Raw genomic sequence first — 14,988 nt, forward strand, 5'->3', positions numbered from 1 at the left:
GCCATTTTGAAAGAGTTGTTACTGAACTGAATCAAATGATCCGAATCCTAAGCAAGAGTCTGAATTCCCCTCACTGGACGTGCTTCGAAACACCACGCCTTGCTACGGCGAGTGATTGGATTCAAAAAACACTAAATGCAGCAGGGCCGAGCTCAGAGCTTGCCGTTTGTCAAAGGTTGGCTACTACATGTATTTCTGACACAATGCCAAGAAGAATGGAATTTTATTAAGAATTTTATTAACCCACAAAAGCACGTACTCATTCCTGGCTTCTTTATGGTGATAAAGACATTTTATTTTGATTTTAACATGATAAGTGAAACAATAATAAAGAAAACTTAGTTCAGACAAATGCTTGGAATCATTGCATAATTTATTATTGGTTTAATAGCAAACAGTCTGACAACCAATGTATATCAGGATCATGAAGACTATTAAGACTGCATATGTCAAATCTTTTAAAATACCAGGAATTGCAATTCTTGAATGTAATTTACTCTGGGACAACTGCATGTAATAAAATAATAGATATGAGAGGAAACGCACCTCTCATATCTTCACCCGAGCAGATTAATACTTTGCGTTAGTTCTTCTGGCAAACCAAGTTTAATGACCATAAAGAAACCTACACGTCATTTATTTAGCTACAGTTATAAATCATGGAATCACACATAGTGTATAATACAACAGAGTATTGCAACATATTTGTTTTAACTATGCAAATGTTTATTTTTCTCCATTTTCAATACAACATCTAAGAAATTCCAACATGCAGTTAGACGTTTTAGAATGTTTAGTAAATTTCACTCTTTGCCATGTTTTTTTTTATCTTAAAAAATCTAGATATTACCTGGCTTATGATAAGACTTTAAAGCTTGTTTTTTTTTTTTAATTGGAACTGTGAGAGTTTTTATTTGAGCAAATTCTTCATAATCCTTATCGAAGAGCCTCTGTAGCCACCTCCAAAGTGATTCCAGTGATTCAGGTAATGGAAGAGTTGGTAGAGCTGGTTTCTTTGTGCAAACCCTGGCATTTGAGGAATCTTATCGTGGTAAGCAGAGTAGAAAGAGTTGTTGAAGCCACCAAACATCCCACTAATAGCCAGCTCAAACTCTGAATGGCCATAGAAAGAAGCTGGGTCAAAGATAACTGGGCCATCTGCACATTCTGCCACGTTGCCCCCCCATAAGTCTCCATGGAGGAGGGCAGGGACGACCTCCACACTGGTGAAAAACTCAGGGATCTTCAGCTGTCATGAAGGGATAACTTATGCTTTATATTAGCAGGTATCATAGGGTGTTATAAGGATTTAAGGGAATGTTCTAATAGTCAGTGCACCTGCAGTTTTGCCCACAGCTCTCGGGCCTCCCGATCTCCATGCGATTCCTCCACCATGTTCAGTTGGTACTCCAGCCTCTGCTGGGTGTAAAACTGCACCCAGTCGCTCTGCCACTCATTTTTCTAAAGACATGAAGGAAAACAAAGACTCTGACTCCATTGTTTACCAATACTTTAAGCAGACATGCGTTTTTACCTGTGCTATATATCCACAGCAAGTATTTACATCAAAGCCAAATTTCTCAACAGGATCTGCTTCAGTGTGTCCAGCTCCTTTACCTGAAAAGGGAGACATATTAAAAAAACTACGTGTAATTAAAAAAAAAAAAAAAACATGGACATTTGCGGAATTGAAAATGTCCTTATGAATGCAGTGTTGCCTGGTGTTTGCATGTACTGGAATAAAGTTGAAGTAAATTACCCACTGTTTGCTGCTTTTTATTTAGTTTTTCCAACTGTCTTTTGTTGTGAAGGTGCAGATCCGCCAGCTGCTCTCCCAGCTGTTTAGAGTACCTGCTCAGTGGATTTGACACAGATTACTTTTAGGAACATAAAGTTACTCCCCACGGACAGTAATCTATTTTACTGTCCAATTGTAGGATAGAACAACATAAAGTAGTGCATAATTAAGTCTAAAGAAAAGTAAAGACAAGAGCATGAGGCACAAATAGCAAAGTAACGGTGGCTCTACAAAGCATTGACCCAGATGGCTCAATACAAATTCACCCACTGTTTGTAAAAAAAAAAGGGAAAAATAAAAATTTCACACCACAATCATACATTATATTAATCTATGAAAAAACATAAATACCAAAAATAACATTGAAGTTTAAAGTTGTAACCTGACAAAATGTTTTAATGCCTCCTTCTACTACAAAGCACTGCAAATAGAAGTAAGGAGCTCTCACTGTTAAGACTCTCATGTCCAGATGCTCCATCACAAATACGCAGCCCTTTGTGTCAAGCTCAATCACCTTCAGTGGTTTCGGAACTTTGACAGTTTCTGTCTTAAAATTGTTTCCAGGCTCGACATCTCTCCATCAAACATCAACTTGGCCTGTAAAAAAGAAGAAGAAAAAAAAGCAACGTAGTCGCTGATCAGTGTCATTCGACAAGTTTGATGTATTTTACAGGTTCGAGGTGTGCATTATTATCATTCGAAAAGTAACTGCACAGCACAGTACAAATGCATTCAGATTGGAACACTTTTTTTTCCACTAGCCTGAATTTAGCACAGATTGCAAACTAGAGATTAAAACCCAAATTAAACAACAATTGTTAATCAGAATGATTAAAACAAAAACTAAATACCCGCTTTTGTGATTGATCTTCACAAACACTCTGCCGTGATCAGTGTCGTAACTATGGCCCTCACTGATGCATCCCCCGCCTGCGTGTCCAGTTGACTTCAGCATATTTGTCCCAGCTCTTTCTTTAATTTAGCTTCCATGATGTTCTTCTACAGCTTGTCCTTGTAAAATCACAAAACTGCAACAAAAAAATGCCAATGCAGCAGGTCAGGAGACCAGAGTCCGTCTCTCTGACAGCTTCCGTCGTCTAAATCAACGGGCACTCTTTAGAGCATGAGAGAATTGGTTTTGTTTCCGTATTATTTTTTTACGGATTATGTTAGGACCAATCAGAGGGCGCCATGAGATGATTGATTTCTATCTCGACCTATTACGGTTAGTACTATAATCACGTGAGCGTCTCTATGGTTGCCAATGAGGCGACTATGAAAACATGATATCACGGTCTTGACTTACTACCTCCATGCAGAAAAACGCAAAATGACCAGCGAAGAAGTGTGTTACTTCTTGGGGCAACTGGTGTTGGAAAGACTTTGTTACTTAAACGCCTACAAAATATCCTTTATGTTTGTGTGAATGTTTAAGCTGAAGCGGGATTACAACAGGCTAATAGCGAATGTGGCTATTGCATTTAGCCTGCTGCAAAATGGGTTTTAAACGTCTGTTGACAGACAGAACTTGTTAAGTTATTGAGTATGTTTATAGCTTGAGAAATAACTCTGAATATACCACCTGGACATTTCTAACATTATAGATCTTTGTCTTTACAGGTAAATTAAGCCAGAGCAGTTGCTCCTTTTTGGTTATGTTTCCTTACAGGTTTATGAACTGATCAGTTTACATGGTTCGTGCGAAATGGGTTCGCCTCCATCGACTCTTCCCACAGTAAGCGTATTGTTTTATATTATATATGAACATGCCCTGCTGCATTCTTAACGGGCTCAAATAATAATCGAATTTATAGCAGCTGATAATGGGACCCCATACTAACAGGTTACAATAAGTATATTTATATCTCTTCTAGTGTTTCTGCAAAACACTGATGGTATTTGGCCAGTAAAAAAGATATTGTTTATGTTTGGAGAAGGGATGAAAAGGCTTAAAACTCCAAAGAACACTCCATCTACAGTGAATGAGGGTTTTAATGTGTGTAGAACTTGGAAGGTTCTTGTCAAGGTGGAAGAAAAATGTGTGAATGAAAGACAACCAAAAACTGTCAGCAGTATGTCTTACGGGAAAATGTTCCTACGCATCCAAAATAAACCTAGTATGTTTTTAAAAAGCTGTGTTTAGAATTATTTTAATTGCACTGAGTGAGTAATTCAAACAATGACATGTTCATGGGAGGGATAATAATTTTGTCTGCAATTTGTATCCAAATATTCAATTTTAAATGATATGCAGAAAGAAATAAGAAATGACAGCTGTAAGGTTCTGTGATCCGTTTCTGTTTGGTTGCCATACATAAACTCTTGGGTCAGCTCTGACTGCACATTATCACTACAATGTCAACACACTATTGTTCTTCTGCAGGTAGGAACCACCTAACAGATCTGACTTGAAAAAGAAGAAGGTGACAGTGAGGGAAATTGGAGGCTGCATGGGGCCTATATGGCCCAGTTACTTCCAGGACTGCTTCTCTGTTATTGTATGGGCCTTGTATACATGTTGCATTATTTACTATGCTGACGATGTAAGAAAAATGACTGTTTTCTTAGTTAGAATCTTTATTTCTTTTTTCATATAGTTCATGGTGGATTCAGCCAACACTGTCCAGATATCCTCCTCCTGTATCCAGTTGCTGTCTGTGCTCTCTGCTGAGCCTCTGCGCAGTGCCTCTGTGCTTATTCTCTTCAACAAGAGGTATAACATCCACATCAGTCCAGATGTGCAAGTTGTCACATGAAGTCGTTCAAGATCCAATTTCCAGCCTTGTGTTTGGGGTAGAGTTATGTTGTATTTGCTGATGTTTCGTTCCAATCTTTTCCAGGGACATGCCTTGCATCATGAGCCTCACAGAGATAAAGTCACTGTTCAGAATGGATGACTCATCGCATCGGCTCCTCAGCCTATCACAACGCTGGAGGCCAGTGCCGCTCTGGACAGGGTTTGCAAGAGGTGCTGGCTGGCTGGAGTCTGTCACAGTCAAGTGACGTGTGTTTGAGATTTTACTGAGATGTTCCTCTGAGAGCTCGGAGAAACCTTCTAGAGACTTTACATCAAGATTCTCAGTCTACAGCAACACCCTGATTTCAGGTGATTGATGCCACATTTAATGCTGGTCAAAGAAAAGGATAACGGGCTGCGAACCTTGTAGATGTGAAATTCAAGAGGGAAATGTGTCTATTATTTGCTGGAAAAGGACATGATTCTATGAAATAATCATTGTGATTGGCTCAGTATCATTTAGGTTACATCTACCAATTTCTTTTATACAAGTCGCTCCAACTAGTTCATTCTTGCCTGATGAGAGGTAATCTAAGCTAAACTAAATTTAATGGATCCAATATGGATGTGAGTTGACTTAAACTTTCTTAAGTTTTAACGGTTTATGAATGAGGGAGAACAAGGAGTGTGACTTATCAATAAAAGTACTATACGCAAAGAGTTTACTACTGGTTCTAGCGGTTCCAATTACAAATGATTAAAAGCTTATTGTGCAATTACAGATTGCATAAAATTAATGTTATCACATTTTGCATATAATTAGAATATTGTTATAAAACATCCGACTAACGAGCGAGGAACCATTATGCAGAGAAGACACAAAAAGAAGTACAAATGTTTGCAGAAACAGTCAGAAGTAGGTCGCAGTCGCTCTGAGATGATGTGCTGTGTAGAGGAAAGCAAAGTACAACTCTTCATGTTTATTTATAGCCAGAAAATGAAGGCCACTATAAAAAAAATACAGAGCTAGATAAAGGTACGCCTATGGATGAAATGGATAATTTGTTAGGTGTTGATAAAAGTGCAGAGGGAAGATTCGTCACTAAATAGTTCTGGCATAAATCTAAGTTCTTTCAGCAGAACAATGACTTGAATTGCACATAAAGCACAAAAAGAATGGATTACTGAGGGGGAAAAGTGGACCGTTTAAAAACCTGGCCGTGGATTAGTCGTCTGTTAAATCTTCTTGGAGCTAGCACAAACCAAAATAATATAACAAATAAAACAAACTGCTCATGGTCAGGACTTGGTCAGTGAATCTTTTCCTCCATTAAGTTTCCTACTTTTTTCAGAAATGACCATTTGTTATGTTCACTCACGGTGGAGTGCCACGTCTGCTGCACAGATGCTGAATCAGTATCCAGTCATATATTACATTCATGTATTTAAAGTTATTTTTCTATAGGTTTTCTTTAGCTGTAAGTAAACAGTGGAAATGACTGATATAACGAATCTGTACAAGCTTCTTTATATTCGAATTTATAGCATTTTTTTTTTCAATGGAATTAAAATTTAGTAAGATGCAGCCATTTATGTGGCAACTTGTTTATATACCATTGTCAGTATTGGGGTACAGCATAATGTAAATGTATTTTTTGACAATATCTATACTTTTTTTCTTCATTGGTCTCTCGATTTATTAAACTGATGCTACCAATTCTGTACATTTGTATTTATTTTTCTAATATTGAGAGATTTACATGAGATTTAGATGTTCCTTAAGTTTTATCGGGATTTCACCCACTTGCATGTAAAAGCAAAACAAGACTCAAACTGGTTTTTTGTTTGTTTTTTTACTTAGGGTGATTATTTTCTGTTTAAATGTACTTCTGATAACAGAGGAGATGAGGAAAAATAAAGAGTAAATCATTCTGAATGAAAATAAATGGTTGCAGATTTGCTGCTGTATTTCATTAGTTGGTGTTTTAACAAGCAAATGGTTTTACATTCCTGATGCAATCTTGCATGTTGGAAATTCAAAACACAATAGGTAGTTTAATCCCACAATTATTTTCAAATTATATATATATTTATTTATATACATTTAATAAACCGATCAGTTCTGGTCCAGAGAAGGTTCATCGGGTAAATGAGTTGATGCGGGAGCGTTTCAGGCACTGGGCAGCAGGTGTTGCCTGTTGCAAGAGATCTGAGGCTCAGCGCAAACCACAAAGCTCGTGGACAACAAAGTAATATCAAAGTGTGCTTCTGTTTTGTTTGAAATTGTTACCCATTAAAAACAGTACAACAGCTTTCATTGGTTGTGGTGGAGGAGCAGAACTAGCTTGCAACAATATAAGCATTACTGTTGTATACAACGATATAAAAACCATTAATAATACGCTTTTCAGACAAATCTTTAGGGCTGCGGTTTGGTTTGCAAAACTAGCATTATTCCAAGAGCATTCCTCCTTTTTCCTAGCCCAGTTTGGAGGGTTGTTATAAGAATGGGTTTATGTTGATTTGTGAAGCTTGTGATTCCTCATTGCTGGCCGAGGAGAAGGGCAACAAAGGCTCAGGGAGCTTCACTGGCAGCTCCAGACCAGGCGGAGTGGGTGAGCGACGAAGGTATGGCGGCACCCTGGTGGCTTGTGGGCAGGGGCAGTGAGGCACTGTATGGCAGAGAGGTGCTCTGGGGAACCGGAGAGGTGAAGCTAGAGGTCATTTCATTCAGGCTGACCTTTGGCTGCTCGGCTTGGAATGGATTGGCAGCTGAAGGAGCACCAAGACCTGAGCCAAAACAAAAAGAAGTCATTAGTTTACTAATTCTTTTGGTCTGGTTGAATGCCAAACTGCAAGTAAAAATGTACAGGGTGTGTACTACTATCTGCTTTCAGCTGTAGCTGTGCAAACATTTGTAGTGCCAAAATACCTGCTAAAAATGGGTTTGTGGTCTTAGCAGTAGGATTTGTTGGAATGAGCACATCAAGGTCTACCAAGGAAGCAGCCGACGGACCGAGGAATGACTCCGGTGTCCTGCATGTACGAGGCTTAGTGTTGGCAAGGCTGTCTCTAAGACCAGACATGTTGAAGAGGTCAGAACTGTCCTCATCTTGACCGTTAATACTAGCACGGCCGCCATCCATTGCTTCGTCAAACAGATCCCCATCTAGCAGGAGAGATAAGCGGCAACGTAAGAATGTGGGACACACAAAACCCGGTACAGACTGAGTGAAAGACAAACTTTACCTGAAGGGCTTCCACTTCGAAATGGGGGTTGCATGAATGCTCCTTTAGCGGCTGTTTTGTCAGACGGAGCTAAGAACGGATCAACTCCAGAGGACGCTGCGGATAAGCCACAACTTGTGACGTTTTTACTTAACTTTTTTTGAGATGTACGAGTGTGTCTGACGACCCACACTTACCAGAAGTCCAATCTTGGGCTTTGGGGTTGGAGATGTTGTCTTGGAGCGCATCCCAGGGGTACGCTGGAGGTTCCCACGGTGGTGGGGGGCTTTGGGAAGGTGGCGCCATCCAGGGGGAATCAGCTCTTGGAGTCTTGTCTTTTTTTGAGGAAACGGCAGTAAAACATGTTTTCGTCAGCAAAATGGAGGGAAAAAATTACCATCAACAAAGAGTCTGACTACACAATGCACCTACAAAGGTATATCTGTGTAAGAAAAACACTGATTGCGCAAGAATATTTTGACACAATTGCAAAAATATTCATACCCTTCAAACCTTTCTCACTTTGTTATGTTTACAAACATAAATAGATATGTGGATTTTTTATTTTCTTTTTATAAATCAACACAAAGTGGAACATAGTTCTATTGTACAGTTTTGGCCTAGTTACTGCTCTGAGTAGGTTGTTCTTCATCAAATAGCCTTTTTTTGAGTTTGTATCCAGTTAACAATTAATCGATTACTACATTACTTGACAACTATTCTCTTCCATCAGTACTTCCTATAGCCACTTCTGATTTCAATCACAGCTGCAACTCCTTAAGGTGTGTCTCTGCAGTCTAATAACATCTAATAAGTCAATGTTTTGGCCATTCTTTGATGCAGAATAGATTGTTAAATGTATCAAGGCTCACCTAGAGAGTCCAGGGGTCTGTGGCCTGGCCCCAGCTGCTGCCTGGTGTGACGTGTTATCCAGCGGATGTCACTAGGCGGTGCATCTTTAGGTGCCGCAAAAATATAACCAGGTCCATGAAGGCCGTCTGAAGACACAAATAAGAAAAATAAACATGTGATAAACCTATTATTTCTATTGTTTTAGAACACTTTTGTAGGTTATTTTACATGTTGTAATTTTTATCAATGGCATAATACAACTTTAGGTTTTAGTCTAATAAATAACTTTCTTTTAGTAAAGAGTCTGTATGCATCTAAAATTATCACCCTCTACTTTCTATAAGGCAACAAAATGTCAAAACTATTCATACCCGCCTTTTCCCTCCATTTCACGTTTGCTCTCCTCAAGGCTTTCTGGAGATCAGAATCATCTCCTCGGCGAGTGCGCTGCTCCTAAAAACAGACACATGGATGCCTTTCAGCAGGACGGCTTTGGGCAATGCACATATTGTCACATTATCCTATATTTATGACTCTGCGCGGTCCGGGGGCGGCCGGTCACACAGTTGGCACAAAGTGGAGCGCTCTCTGGTTAAATAGTGCAGAGAGTGCGGCGCATCACTGTCACAATGCAGATCCATTGTGTTGCAGTGTGTTAGCATAGACACATAAAAGCCGAATAAAAAATAGACCAAATGATCTGTTGAAATGCAGCCGAAAACATATCATTTGATAACCTAAAGGGTTAACAGGAAGTTAAAAGTTGACCAAAAGTTAAACAGTGATGACTACCTGCTGGTGTTCCTCCTTGCTCAGGCTCAAGGCTAACTGGAGCTGGGCATCCTCGTCCATTTCCACAGCGGGAGGAGGGGCACGCTTCACTGGCTGTTGGAGGAAGTAAGCATGATTTAAATTACGATCGGAGCAAAACAAAGCTTGGACATCCTCTTTATTGACTGCATGCAATTTTACTGAGTAAACATTCAAATAAAGGTGAAGGGTTCAATCCTTTCAGCACCAGGCCAGAGTATCTGATGCATTGACCTCAACCAAGTGGAATTACAAGCAGAAATCTAGTGGTTAGTTTGTAAAGAAGGATGAGGTTAGAGTGGTTATTCTTTGGAGAAAAGATGACCTTGTCCAGTTTAAAAAGTGACGAAACGATGGATATTATGAGTCGGGTGGTTAATCTTTGGAGAAAGATGACCTCGTCTAGTTTAAAAAGTGACGGAATGATGGATATTATGAGTCAGATCTATAGGGGAAGAGAAGTGGGGGAGAGTGCATGGAGCTGGTTGTTGCAGAGCAACAGGTGAAGTGCTGCAAGACAAAGCAGGCTCATCCCTGGTCCAGGTTTACTTTTACTTCTGCGCTTCCTCTTTGCTGAGTTTCATTGCGATCTGGAGCTGAGTTGCTCATCAATTCCCACTGTGGGAGGTGGCTAGAGTCGAGTAGGAATGATTAGGAGGAGACTGATCAAAAGGAGACATTCCAAGCATTTTATCACTGAGTTCATGGGGAAATCATTTAAACAATGCAATAAGTTTTGTTTTTTTATGTTTTTGTTTTTAAAACACAAAAAGGAAATATGCGTTAATAAATTTCTCATTATTGTAGAGCTCACCTTGTTTGACTTGGCCTAAACCTTTTTAGCATAAACTAGCATATAAACGTCTCAAACGCTGCCCTTGCTATGCAGACTAATGCGGAATGTGGGTCCTCAGGAGTGGATCGATGCACATTTCCTGTTTGGCTCCTCGCTCGCTCACTCTCAGATTACTCATTCTTCGGCATCACTCACACTGATTGGTCAAAGTCCCATCACTGATAAGCGTACAATTGCGTCATTTTCATCTCTAGGAAATGGTGGCGCGGACGACAGGCGGGAGAAGTGAGGGAGCAGGAGCTGTTTAATGTTTTACGAGGGTGAAGCAATTTTAGAAGGCAGCTAGTGCAGCTAAGAAATCTCTCTCTGTCCGACATGTGTGCTGGAAAGGCAGGAGTTTTGTATTCTGCTTGTGTATGCGCGCGCGGGTGTGTGTGTGTTATGTCCGTTAGAGGTACCTTTTCACTTTCTTCTCGGCTCATAGCCAGAGCCAGCTGCAGCTGCAGCTCCTCTTCTCCAGTAGACGCTGGAATGGCTTGTTCGAGGTCTGGGTCAAATCGAGATGAAGGGGAGGCTGCAAGGGAGGCTAGAAGGACAGACAGAGCAGAGTCGAGTTTTATCAAAGATTTGGGAACACGTGTTTGGGAGGCAGAAAGATTTACCGACGAAAAAAAAAAAAGGGAAACAAAACCACACAGGGTGATTTTTAAGGTCAGGAAAGAGCCAGAACTGTTGTTGCATGTTAATTTTCCGTTGGCTCTTGTTTAGGGCCTTAGCTGGCATGGCTCGCCACAGCCTGCCCAGTTCTGCCTGGGCCGAAAACAATGGCGCTGCTGTGTGGAGAGTGAGGTTGCTGGTTGGGGGGAGAGAAATGGATGCATCGGATTTGGATTCGGGCCCACCTTGTTACCCCGAAACCTCTGAGAGGGTCTCAGAACGCATGTGTAGATTTGGGGAACTCACTGAGGAAAGTTTGGCACTGTACCAGCCCGGGTGCCAGGCTGTAGGTCACTGGGCTAAAATAAGGACGTAGGCCGAATGCTGGCAAACTGAGATCTCTGAAGCCAATCATTGCCAGATTACTGCTGCTCAATCTGATCTGAATTACTTGCTGAAAATGAATATCCGCTATCATCCTAACCCTTACATCATCCGTCAGCATTTTGACCGCTGGAGATCGGCACCAGCTCCCCCTCCACCCTCCTAGGATTACCCAGATGTAGAAAACAATTGTGAATGGATTTCTATCTGGGGAGGGGGAAAAAAAATCAATGCTAACTGGTATTGACAGGATGAAACAAACCAATCCTGTAGCATCAAAACCCAAAGCTTAAAGCCCAGATAAGTACAGGCGAGGAATATCGAAGACTCCCTGGACAAAAGGAAAATTGATTAGTAAACATTGAGATACAATCTGAGGACACATCTTTGTTCATTTCATCAAACAAGCTGAGGAAATCACCAGAGGAAAGTGGTGTTTTATGAAAACAAAGATCTGCTGCAACAACCTTTATAAAAACCATATAGACAACATGAGCTCTAAAGTATAATTATATACCACAGAAAAACATGTTTACAAGGGGGTTGTGGTTTTCACATCATGTGGTTTGAGTTGTTTGCAGTCGCTGATAAATCAGTGACATCAAAGCTTTCTGCAGATCAAGCAAAGGGAAACTGTTCAGTACAAGGAAAAAATCTGAAGTAAAAAGTGTTTGTAGTGAGATTTTGTTTGTCTATAAAACCAAACGGCAATTAAATCAACATTGAGAGGTCACTTGGCTTAGATATTGATTACTGTCACTAAAAACACACTGAAATAGTCGATTATGTTTGATGTTGATTCATCATTGTTTTTACAGCCAAATCTGACTCTGATTCAGTGTTTATCCCACTGTTCCCCGTCTACTCTGATATCGCTAAATAAAATCCAGTGCAATAAGCTGCCTTAATTAGAAGTCACCTAAATAGAGAATCTATCCGGCGGGCAACTACTAATTATGAACTTCACCAAATCTGCCCTTTATGGAGGAGTGGCAAGGAAAAAAAAAATTAAAAATCAAAGTCCAGTTTGCAGTGGACACAGCAAAAATGTGGAAGGTGTTCTAGTTGGATGAGATGAAAACTGAACTTTCTGACCTACATACAGCTAACTCTGCAACTCTCCCCTACGCATACCAGGAGAAACAAGGTGATGGAGATCCTTCTTCAGCAGGGAAAGAAGCATTTTATCAGACTCGACTGGAAGGAGGGTGGCGCTAAATGCAAGTTAAATCCTGGGAAAAAAAACCCTGTTAGCGGCTGCAGGGAGACTTGAGACTGGGGCAAAGGTCACCTTCTAGCAGGGTAATAATTCTTAACTTAGAGCCAGAGCTACAGTATGATACTTCAGAGCATAGCCTTACTGTCTCTTAAAAGATCAGGGACAGATACAGTTATGAATCTGTGGTAAGAATTAATATTCGCATATGCTCTCCATTCAATAGTTATAATTAAGCAATTCAGGTTCTTGATGAGCAAAGCTGGTAGAGACACAAACCAAAGTGTCTATACCTAAAGTGTCGAGTAAGAGTGACTTTTTCATTTTTTTAACATTTTATTTAAAAAAAAAAAAAAAAAAGCTTAATATTCACCCCACTTTACATATTGACAGAAATTAAAAGTTTGCGTTCAGTGAGAATGAACACTTTCGCTAGGCACTGTACGCCACCAACTAGGATTACGGCAGTACTGTCATCACAGTTGAGGTTTCATATCTGACGGACACCAGCTGGGCCCCTTTCTTTTGTAAATCCAGTTTAGCTGACATGACGGTTAAGGAGAATGAAAGGAATGCAGACGTCCAGCTGTGATGGGCGAGTCTGACTGACATTTTACCACAGCAAGAAGACCAAGTGCTTCATCAACATGTCCTGAGAAGATAGTATCAGAGTGGAATCAATCGGATGTCGGTAAAGATTCACAAGTAAGAAGTCGGCAGAAATCCATACGTAGTGTTAAAAATAAACAGCCCAATCACAGTATCTATCTGATGATGTTATGACTCGTCATGTGTGCATTCCTTAACAATGACGGGTCGCATGCCGTTCAGGTGTCATTCGGGACAGTTTTTACCAACTGATAAGACATCTTGAGGTAAATATTCACGTGCTTTGTAAAAATCGGGGCAACTCACAGTTATACGATGGTGATCTGCATCTGTTTAAGTCGTCCCCGCCGTGGCGTCCAGCGCTGCCTCTCCCTACCCGTGACTTAGTCTTCTGTGCCTGGCTCCTCTCGCTCTTCAGCTTCCCGTCATCCTTCAACAAAGCCACCAGTTGCTTGGCCTTCTCTCGGACGTGAATGCCCTGGTCATGTCCGTCTCGGTCTATGTACTGGAAGTCTTTAAGCGTCTGAATGGTGTATATGTTGTCCCGGCACGATTTGACCACACGCTCAGAGCCCGCTTTGACCAGGTAGTCTAGTAGCGTGAGCGCTTTGTAAACGTGGCGCCAGTTTTTGCCGTGATCGTTCAGCCTCTTCAGAATCATTCCCATGACTTCGGTGAAGGCCACCACGTTGTAGGTCAAGTCTGCAATTTCACCCATGAGGGTGGAAGAGGGTCCCCATGGGTCGTTGGAGGTGGCCTCTCGGACCTTGATCTCGGCCTCCGTGTAGTTGTTGACCATGTTTTTCATCTGCCGGCGAAGCGATGAACTCTGCATGATGGCTGCAGTGTCTCACGTGTGGCAAAGGGGAGAACAACAGCAGGACAAGCCCACTGCCTTGGGCGAGGTGAATGCTCAGTTCAGCAGACAACTGCAGGAATGTCGACACAACCTGGCAACTTTAGTGGCGTCCACAACTGTGGTCCTGCAGGGGGAAAAAAAAAAAACACAGCGATAATTTGATCCTTTACATTGATACCATGCTAATCACACAATTGTTACTCATTTTTGTCATTATCAGCTAAAGCAGCTAAAGTGTCACTTTTAAATCGCGATTGAAAGAGTTCAGTGTTTCCTACAACGTTAACCACACACTCTCCTTTCCATTTCAACTCCAATAATAACCTCCTTGCAGAGACAACCACATAATGTGCTGATTAATAACCTGTGTTTACCTCTGAGTGTTATCAGAAAGGAGAGAAACTGACCTTCCCTGTTGTTCTGGGTTGATTACATCAGAGAGCAGCAGATATGTTTCCAGCTTCTGAAGTTTCAAAGACTTTGTTAAAAGTTTTTGAAAACCTCAAAGGAGCAGAATTAGTCACTTTCTCTTTAACGGTGACTATTTTGTGTAAATTTATCAGCTTTTATAACAGATGGAACGAACAGCTTGTTCTGGTAGAGTCATTTTGGTGAAATCTTCCATGACATTGAAGGTACAATAAACAGTGAGTAAGATTATATTGTAGAAAGAGTGAAACAGTGGCTTCATGTTGAATCCTAAAACGCAAGTCACCATACTGCGACAGACAACATGCCTTAATCCGGCTCAAAACGAGTCTGTCCTGTGGAGATGCTGCTCCTCAAAGCAAATAAGGTTGACAATTGTGTTTAATATATCTAGTAAAAACATGCAGTCTTCGTAGTAAAATTAAGCAGCTAAAGAGGCAGGTAAACTCTCCTTCAGGCCTAATTTTACATCTAATCTGAGTGCTTCTGTATAAATTAAAAGTATTTGTGACAGAGCTGGCAACTTGATTCAGACCTTCACATTTTAAAACAAGAGTGAACCATGGCTCTATGAGAAATAAACAGTTTTTTTGAAAAAGTTTCCTCCAAACCA

At 40.7% G+C, this 14,988-nt stretch overlaps 2 protein-coding genes and 1 long non-coding RNA gene across 3 annotated transcripts in view; 1 reads left to right on the forward strand and 2 right to left on the reverse strand.

Annotated features, from left to right (window-relative positions):
• Positions 1-355: 355 nt before the first annotated feature.
• fn3krp (fructosamine 3 kinase related protein) lies at positions 356-2,803 on the reverse strand. Its single transcript, XM_081610070.1, is given in 8 exon segments — positions 356-1,249; positions 1,339-1,461; positions 1,535-1,617; positions 1,760-1,877; positions 2,256-2,347; positions 2,350-2,395; positions 2,643-2,761; positions 2,764-2,803. Coding segments are annotated over 8 exon segments (945 nt in total). The 5' UTR covers positions 2,789-2,803; the 3' UTR covers positions 356-910.
• A 1,402-nt stretch (positions 2,804-4,205) lies between these two features.
• Positions 4,206-4,717, forward strand: LOC145552689 (uncharacterized). The gene is made up of 3 exons (XR_014088820.1): positions 4,206-4,296; positions 4,396-4,511; positions 4,639-4,717. It is a non-coding gene; the product is annotated as an uncharacterized LOC145552689 (long non-coding RNA).
• Positions 4,718-6,471: 1,754 nt separating this feature from the next.
• The window catches only part of epn3a (epsin 3a), an 8,880-nt gene continuing 363 nt past the window's right edge, over positions 6,472-14,988 (reverse strand). The window contains 16 exon segments of the mRNA XM_081610071.1: positions 6,472-7,146; positions 7,148-7,325; positions 7,468-7,704; positions 7,785-7,880; positions 7,961-8,112; positions 8,645-8,693; positions 8,696-8,740; positions 8,743-8,761; position 8,943; positions 8,987-9,026; positions 9,029-9,068; positions 9,408-9,500; positions 9,980-10,029; positions 10,032-10,056; positions 10,680-10,807; positions 13,394-14,070. Coding sequence (XP_081466197.1) covers positions 7,035-7,146; positions 7,148-7,325; positions 7,468-7,704; positions 7,785-7,880; positions 7,961-8,112; positions 8,645-8,693; positions 8,696-8,740; positions 8,743-8,761; position 8,943; positions 8,987-9,026; positions 9,029-9,068; positions 9,408-9,500; positions 9,980-10,029; positions 10,032-10,056; positions 10,680-10,807; positions 13,394-13,922 — 1,794 coding nt within the window. The 5' untranslated portion in view covers positions 13,923-14,070 and the 3' untranslated portion in view covers positions 6,472-7,034.

This window comes from Poecilia reticulata, chromosome 8 (genome assembly GCF_904066995.2).
Source record: "Poecilia reticulata chromosome 8, P_reticulata-male-v2, whole genome shotgun sequence".
Lineage (NCBI taxonomy): Eukaryota > Metazoa > Chordata > Actinopteri > Cyprinodontiformes > Poeciliidae > Poecilia > Poecilia reticulata.